Source organism: Juglans regia, chromosome 1 (assembly GCF_001411555.2).
Source record: "Juglans regia cultivar Chandler chromosome 1, Walnut 2.0, whole genome shotgun sequence".
Lineage (NCBI taxonomy): Eukaryota > Viridiplantae > Streptophyta > Magnoliopsida > Fagales > Juglandaceae > Juglans > Juglans regia.
In genome coordinates, this window is record NC_049901.1 from 22,201,584 (window position 1) to 22,210,417 (window position 8,834).

Here is an 8,834-nt window from a genome sequence, read left to right on the forward strand (position 1 = left end):
CTCATCATGAATGAAACCTATAAAGGTTTTTTCAAGCCTACCCACGGCTTGCATCAAGGAGATCCCCTTTCTCCGTATTTATTTATTATCATGCCGGAAATTCTTATTCGGCTATTGCGGAAAAATTTTGCTAATAGAAGAATTGGTGCCTTTTTTCATCCTAGAGGAGCCTCGTTGGTGTCACATCTTCTTTATGCGGATGACCTCCTTATTTTTGCAAATGGGGAGAGATCTATTAAGATGCTTTTGAGGACCTTGGAAAAATATGCACTTTGGTCTGGCCAATTAATTAATAAGGAGAAGTCGGCTCTCTTTTTGTCCAAGAAGATGAGTTATGCTAGGAAATGTGGACTTCTCAAGCTTATAGGTTTTGTAGAGGGATCATTTTCTAATACGTACTTGGGAGTTCCTTTGGTGATGGGTCGATTAAGAGCTAGAGAGTTGGAGCCTTTAGTGAAAAAAATTCAAAACAAAGTGGCGGGATGGAAATTAAAATCTCTGTCTCAGGGTGGCATCTCACTCTTATTAGACATGTATTATCTTCCATGGCCACACATCAATTGGCAGTTTTGAATGTTCTGAAAGTAATTTTATCCATGATAAACTCCTTTCTTTCTACTTTCTTTTGGGGTGAGTTTCATGGAAAGTCTAAGAGAAAATGGATATCATGGTCGCATATCTATAAACCGACAAGTGAATGAGGGCCTGGGATTCGTGGCTTGCATGAAGTGCAGAAATCCATGCATATGAAGTTGGTGTGGAGGTTGTTATCTGTTGATAATCTCTGGTCACAATATTTTCGAGCAACATATGTGAAGGAGAGGAATTTTGGTATGGCTGTCTCAAGTAACAAGGGATCAAGGTTCCGGAAGTCTCTTATGCAGGTTTTTCTAGAGGTGTATGAGCATACAAAAGTAAGGGTAAGGGAAGATAGAATCTCATTTTGGCTTGATAAGTGGCTGTCTTCAGGTCCACTTAGTGTGCAGGTTCAAAACATTGAAAATCCTAAACTAAGAGTGAGGGATTTATGGGTGGGAAATGTGTGGGAGGAAGTTACTCTAGTGGGTTTGATTGGAGAAAACAGAGCAATTGAAGTGATGCAATCTGTTATGGAAGGAAAAGTCGGGTCTAACGTTTTCATATGGGAGCCTACTCAGGATGGTGTTTTTTCAGTTGCTTCGGCATGGGACTTGATAAGAGTTTGGAGAGATGCTCTTCCTGGAAGGAATGGATTTGGCATAAATACCTTCCAAAAAGAGTAGCTGTTGTATGTGGAAAGCTTGGTTCCGATGTTTGCCAGTAGATGCTCGTATTATGTCCATCGGTATATCGCTTGCATCTAGATGTAATTGCTGCAGTGAAGGAAATGTTGAGACAATGGATCACGCTTTATGCAATGGAGATATTCCTAAAGTAGAGTGGCGTAGAGCATCGTTGGAGTTGGGTGTTCGTTGCATTGAAAGCTCAACTTGGTGTGGCCATGTTTCAGTGTGGTTTAGGTGTGCGAAAAGATCTTCTCAAAGAGGTATTCTAGTGTGTTTAATTCCGGGCTTGATCACTTGGAAATTATGGGTGAGAAGATGTAAGGCTAGAATGGAGTCAATGGGTGAATTGGTTGAAGCTATTTGGCGGGATGTGTAGTTTTGGTTAAGCAAGATTTCTAACCAGATAAACAAATGCCGTAATATTTCTTCGAGTGATATTAATATTCTTTCAGCCATGGATTTGCCTATAAAACAAGTCAATGGCCAGAAGCTATCTCCGGTATCATGGGTTAAGCCTATGGAGGGATGGGTAAAACTAAATGTTGATGAAAGTTGTAGGGGGAATCCAGGAACATGTGGAGTAGGTAGCGTGATTAGAGATCATATCGGGAATGCTCTTGCTGCGTTTTTAGAATATCTGGATTTCAGAACCAACAACACAGTCGAGTTAAGGGCCTTATGTCGTGGTGTTGCTGTGTGCAAAGAATTTGGTTATTATAATGTGGAAATTGAGTGTGATTCGACATTAGTTATTCATTGGTTATCTTCGAAGACATGCAATATTTGGTACTTATGGGACTTCTGGGAGACATTATTAGAGAGTTTGGAAGGAATGAATTTAAAAATTTTGCATATTTTCCGTGAGGGAAATAGAGTAGCTGATTTACTTGCTAGAGATGGTGAAGCTGGGGTTAATAAGATATATGGTCAGACGGATGCGCTTCCTCAGGCTGCGAGAGGGATGGTCCGGCTAGATAAAAGTGGAATTCTGTCCTTACGATGTCATTAAGTAGTATGGTTGGGTTTGATGCTTGTAATTAGTTTTGTGATTTATTTGTTCATGTGTTTGGTTAAAATAATTTGGTTGGGACACTTGGGTTTGGGTATTTTGTTTTTTATTCTTGTATACACCAAGTGTAAAGATGTTACCATGGTTTTCCTCTACCATAAGCGAGGGTCTTTTTAATAAATTTGAGATAGGGGACACTATTGTACATGTGGCACTAACTCTTTTTAAAAAAAAAACTAAAAAAAAAAAAAAAACACAAACAATAATTCAACTTTCTCAAATACCAAAACAAAAATTCTATTAAAAAATAAGGGTGTAACTGGTCCAATTCGTTTCGGTTTTGTACATTTTCTATAACCGAACCGGTATATGCTGGTTTTAAAAATTTAAGAACAGATATCAAACCGATTCATTACCGAAACTGAAACTTACGATTCTTCTAGTTTTGGTCCGGTCCGGTCCAGTCATTTTTACGGATTATTTATGTTAGTAATTGTGAAATCACCACTTGTCCCAAAAGTTTAAACTGATGGAAAAATGTAGATTTTTATTATTTGTTTTATATCTTAACACTCCTCTCACGTGTGGGTTAGACACACTCTCAATGAGTGGGCCTAACATGTGAAATATTTAATTAAATGAGGTAGAACGTAGAGTCAGGGTTCGAAATTAGGACTTCTATTTGTTATCATGTGAAATCACTACTTGTCCTAAAAGTTTAACCTGATGGGAAGTGGTCGATTTTTATTATTTATTTTATATCTTAACAATAATAAGAGGGATGCTGCTTATCATCTCACACTACACACTTTCTATATTTAAAAAAATTATTTTATTTTTATTTGAATTTTATTTTATTCTTGATATACTAATTGAGTTGTTCTATTCATTATACATACACCACATACTTATTATTATGAGAAAAAAGAAAAAAAATTAAAAGAGGTGTAGTGTGTGGTGTGTGAGATGATAAGTAGAATTTCTCTTTCTAATAATAATATGATATTTATATATACTAAACTATTAGTCTATTTATATCATAGTATAAGTACATCATTTTATAATAATTAACACACACTAGCATAATATTGAATTTATCTATAGTCTGTATAAGTTCTATACTTTTTATATGAGTATATATGACCAAATGTATAAAAAATATTTACCCAAAGAATATATATATATATATATTATAATTTATTATGGCAAAAATGTATTTATCCTTGATATATATTATATATATATATATATATATATCAAAAGTAACTTAATATTAATGTTTATTTTTAAGATTAAAATTTCATATTATATTAATTTTATATTTTTAGATTAATAAATTTGAGTAATAAGATTAAAATTTCAATTTATATTAATTAGGAATTTAGCATATAATACATACAATATAATATAAAAAATTATAAATATACATACCAGTCCGGTTCGATTCGGTTTAAACCGGTTTTTAAAATATAAAAATCGGTACTGCACTGATTTAGGACCGATTTCGGTTCTTAAGAACCAGTACCGCACCAGACCGAACCCATCGGTCCGTTTCAACCGATTTTCCGGTATTTTTGATACCCCTATTAAAAAAATTATATTTTAACCTTTTTTAACTTTATAATTTTTTTATTCAACTTTTTCTCTCTTCTTTTTCAAAATTCCACAAAAATCTTAACTTAAGTAATTTCATTATTATTCACAAATTATTTCACTACTATTTACAAATTTCTCATCTAATTTTATGTCATATTATCTGTGTAAGCAAACGAGACCTTATTCTTCTCAGCATCCCAACACCACACACTTACTGATGTGGGTTTTTATTTTTATTTTTTCTCTTAGCATCTGTGTTGTGTAGGGCTGTTGAACGGAAATTTTTCTAGTAGAAAAGGAGATGGAGAAAAGGAGAGAGAAGAATGAGTGAGAGAAACTTTGAGAGCTATATCTTTACTATTTTCAATTTAATACAAAACATAGTTCTCTATTACATTACATGGATATGAGATAAAGTAAATATCTTGATCATAATGAAAAATCAAATATCTTGATTCGATAATTATGAAAATCAAACCAGGTAATTATCAAATCAAAATTTTGGTTTAATATTATCTCCAACATCTCCCTTAAAGTTATGGTGAAAAACTTTAAAATCGTGAATTTGAGATTTGAGTGTAGCATTCGTATCCGTTTTTTTATTGCTGTTGAAATGATGAGAGTGATGATGGTGATGAAGTGATTAGCAGCTAGAATATCAAATCTAGAGATATTGTCAACAATGGGTTGATATGACTAACAATAGGCTAAAAGATTGAGTCAACAATGAACTAAATATGGCATTGGTCAACTATACGACTAAAATCAAAAGGCCAAAAATGGGTATGCATGAGGCTTTAAGCAATACTCACAAACCCAATAAAAAAGGTTTGCATTTAATAAAGATACTCTAAAGGCATGAATTTGAAACAAAGCATGGTTAAACCATGGTTAAACGACAATGAAGATTCCATGAGATGTAAATCTAGCTTAATAATTTAAAAAAAAATAGTCTACACGATCGAGTTTGGTGTTAGCCGTTAAGTATTTTGATATTATGCTAGAAAATAAAATACTATAGAAAAGGAGATGAAGAGGATAGAGATGAGGAGTAAAAGAGACTTTGGGGCTACATTTTTACTATAATCAATTGTGATTGAATCCAAAATATTGGTTTAATTTCTATATGGTAAATATCTTGATTATTATGAAAATCAAATCACTTAATTTTAATAATTATGAAACTCAAATATTCACTTAATTTGATAATACTCAAAACCCAAATTAAGATAAAATTATTAAATTAAATCCTTGGTTTGATATTATTTCAACACAAGATTTATGCCGAAGTTCTCACTTTTACATGGTTTATGGCTGCAGGTTTCATTTGTCAGAGTTGAAAAGACGCCTTAATAAATTCAGTTTATCGACATGGTAAAAGCATGGAGATACTTGGGCTTTGCAATGTTGGGACATAGATTACGTAAAGAGGGAAGCTTCGTAGCTGCTGCTCATGTTTTAGCCAGCAAGGAGGCTTTTTGGAGCACGACATTGAGTGCACAGCCACAGAGAATATTCGAAATTGCATTCAGCCTATTGTATTAGCTGAACTTTTGCACGACGATTAATAAAAGTTAATTATTGCTTGATTACCAAACAATCAAAAGGGCAGAAAATGCATTCACTCGTTATGATTTGTCATGCTCCCGCGCAAAATTCATCTCCATATGTCAAAAATTGCTTTTACTGGCCGTAATCACTGAAGTCCTGCACGTGGTTTTTCATTGTTTTTGTAATGTGGGTTGCTTCCTTTTATGAGAAATTTTCATTGAAAGATACCTTTTGAGTTAATTGCTAAAACTGGCATGTACAGACAAGACATTGGAGAACATTTTCTTTATTTACACCACTAGCAAGCAAAGGAAGAAGATTTTCATTGAAAGATACCTTTTGAGTTAATCGCTAAAACTGGCATGTACAGACAAGACATTGGAGAACATTTTCTTAATTTACACTAGCAAGCAAAGGAAGAAGAAGAAGAAGAAGGAGAAGAAGAAGGAAGTCAGGAATCAGTGAAAAAATAAATTACATTAGAATTAACAAATCTAGTACAACTGTTAACAACAACATATGTCAGGTTTCAAGGTATTGCCCAAAATAAGGCCGGAAACTTTACCAAATCCCCTCGGCAAAAACCCATCCCACCCAGAAAACCAAACACCAAAACCCTTCTTACCTGTTCACTAAATCTCCCTCGCTATTCCTCTTGACAAGTGCAAAGTAACCCAAAACAGCACAAACAGCAGCCACAGCATTCCCTTCCTTCAACAAGATCTTGGCCACAAAGCTAACAATTTCCCTGGTAATCTTCCTCCCTTCCACAACAAAAGTCCTCCTGGGCCTCCCAAAGAAGGTGAGTAAAACCATAACTGTGATCCATGTCACCAAAGTGGCAGGAACCAACACTGCTAGGGTTGCAACCATTGAAAGCACTCCAAAAACAGCCCCAAGAAGCACAGAAGCATAGACGGCAGGCCATCTAGAAGCTGAGGAAGACTGCTGGGCTTGTAATTTGTACCAAGAAAGTATGGATTTGAGGAAATTCCAGGACGATGTTAAAAGCATGGCATATACGGTAACAAAAATACATACCCATGTTCTCCTTTTGCTCATAACCCTAAGAAGTATGACGTACGATGATGATGAAGAGGATGACGATGAAGACTGTCTAGGTGAAGTGGGTATGGTTTCTTGGTCTTCTTCCATGAAATCTGCCATTGAAACAGCTTGATATTACCTCAAAATTTTCTCAACAAGAAAGTCTCTCTGTGATTTCTTCTATTTTCTTTATTTTTTGTGTGTTGGGGTAGTATGTACACTCTGTGTCGGTCTCTGGAAATAGATGAAAAGTAGATATTATTAAGATTAGGTTATCAAACAACTCTCAGCTCTCTCTCTCTCTCTCTCTCTCTCTCTCTCTCTCTCTCTCACTTCCATTACATGGCATGGACATTAAAGGACAAGGAAGAAGTGATTGGACGCCGAAAGCAAAAACATGAATCACGCATGAGCATTTCGGTGAATACGAGACCGATCTGTTTTATGCCGCACGAAAGAAAAAATAAAAATAAAAAGCTCACGAAAGCAAAAACATGCAGCGGAATACTTTTTTTTCGTTTGGACTCAAAGACGAGGGGCCTGGGACGCACTAAGGCACGGAACAAACAAAGTTGGACGCCGAAAGCAACTCACATGAGTCCTTATGTGAACCTATATAAGGGACTGAAACGGACGAGAGAAGTCAGCTGGTAGTTAGATTAGGAATTAGAGTAGATTAGGAGTAGGAGTAGAGTAACTTAGTGTGTTTTCTTCCGTTTTTGGAGAAAGCTCAGGTGAAGAGAGGAAGCACGGCAATGCAGTTGAGAGTCTAATGGCCCAACTGTATTTGCCCAGCGTTCCTCTTCGCCCGTAGCCTCCATCTCCAGCTTTATTTTTATTTTGTTTCAGTTTGATGTCTATGATGAATTATTGCCATCTCTAAGCTTTCATTTTAATTTCTGCTCATTTAAATTAATTTCATTTAATTTCTTGCACTTTTAAGTCTTGCTCATTTAAATTAATCTCATTTATTTTTTCTGCACCATTAATTCCTGCTCATTTAATTTGATGTCATTTATTTTTCTTGATCAATTTTTGGTTAATTAATTTCTTAATTTAGTGTCTTGCATTTCAATCCCTTACTTTTCATCGTTGCACTCAAATCCAACAACATTAATCTGGTTCACGACCAGTAAATTTTCAATTTCATTGCACCCTTCCATACATATCATTACTTTTATTTTTATTTTTTCTTTATAAATATTTTTATTATTTTACACGAGTTTGATTTTAAACACTTTGTCGAAGAAGATGATTTAAGAATTTTATTCTTTATTATTACGCGATAGCCTCCTGTACGCTTTTATATTACTCATATTTTTTAGCGAGTCAGGAGGACAGGGATGCAACACAGTAGGCGGTAGAAGACCGTGTACGAGACTCTACCAGCGTATTGTTCTCTCTGCAATCGCTAGGGACATAATGTCAAGACATGCAGATCTGGTAGTGACAATTAGAAAAATTCATTGAAGGGAGGTCAGGTTTGGGATAAGAAAGGGGAGACGATTGATATGGAGAAAGGAGAGGGTTCACGGCCTTTGGAGATTGAATTGCAGGCGTTTGACCAGGGTGAGCAAGGTGCTACGAAACTTGTTGTGGATGAGAATCGTGAACCAGTTCTAGTAATCGCCAAGGATATGCAGCCTGCTATTAATGTTGGTCCTGAAGAACATGCAGAACTAGGGTTGGTTGGCTCGATGGATTTACAGGCGAGAAGAATGCCTTCTCTTGATGCAGGCAGCCATAAGCAAGAGACGCTGCAGCTGGTGGTGGCTGGAACGAACGCTCATGGTGCAGGGGAATTTATCGCACTTGCTAGGGACACTAGTGCAGTTCAGCGTGAGCATTTCAGAAATGGATCTCTGAAGGAAGTGGATCAGTGTGAGCCCGAGATTGATAGGACCTTGCAAGAGGCTGCAAGAATTGGGCTTCTGGAAGTAGCCTTGGACGTGGGTGAGGTTGGGCCCAATTTACTAGATCAAGAAGAGCAGCGCAGGCCGTGATAGATGGCAAAGTTGGTGAACGTGCTGCGCATGTTGCTTCTGAGGGATATGCTGTTGCAGGTGGGTTGGATCTGAGCCTTAATGCGGATGACACTTCATCCGAACATGAAGTTGAGAGAGATAGAATAAAGGATGATATGCGGAAGGATTATGGCACGGATTGAACTCCCAAGAATTATAGTAGGCAAGATTTAGAGAAGGAGCTCTACCAGGGTTGTGGTTCGCCCATCCAAGCTTAACTTATGATTAGTGCTATTAATTTTTGGAATGTAAGGGGAGTGGGAACTTCTCAGTTGTGTTTGAGAAGTATCATAAAAAAAGATAGGGCTAATATTTTAGCTTTATCTTAGCCTTTTTTTTATG

General features: G+C 36.1%; 1 protein-coding gene across 1 annotated transcript; it reads right to left on the minus strand.

Annotated features, from left to right (window-relative positions):
* Positions 1-5,953: 5,953 nt before the first annotated feature.
* LOC108999356 lies at positions 5,954-6,613 on the minus strand. The gene has a single exon (XM_018976245.2). The coding sequence runs from the start codon at positions 6,586-6,588 to the stop codon at positions 6,043-6,045; it is 546 nt and encodes a 181-aa protein (XP_018831790.1). The 5' UTR covers positions 6,589-6,613; the 3' UTR covers positions 5,954-6,042.
* Between the last annotated feature and the right edge of the window lie 2,221 nt (positions 6,614-8,834).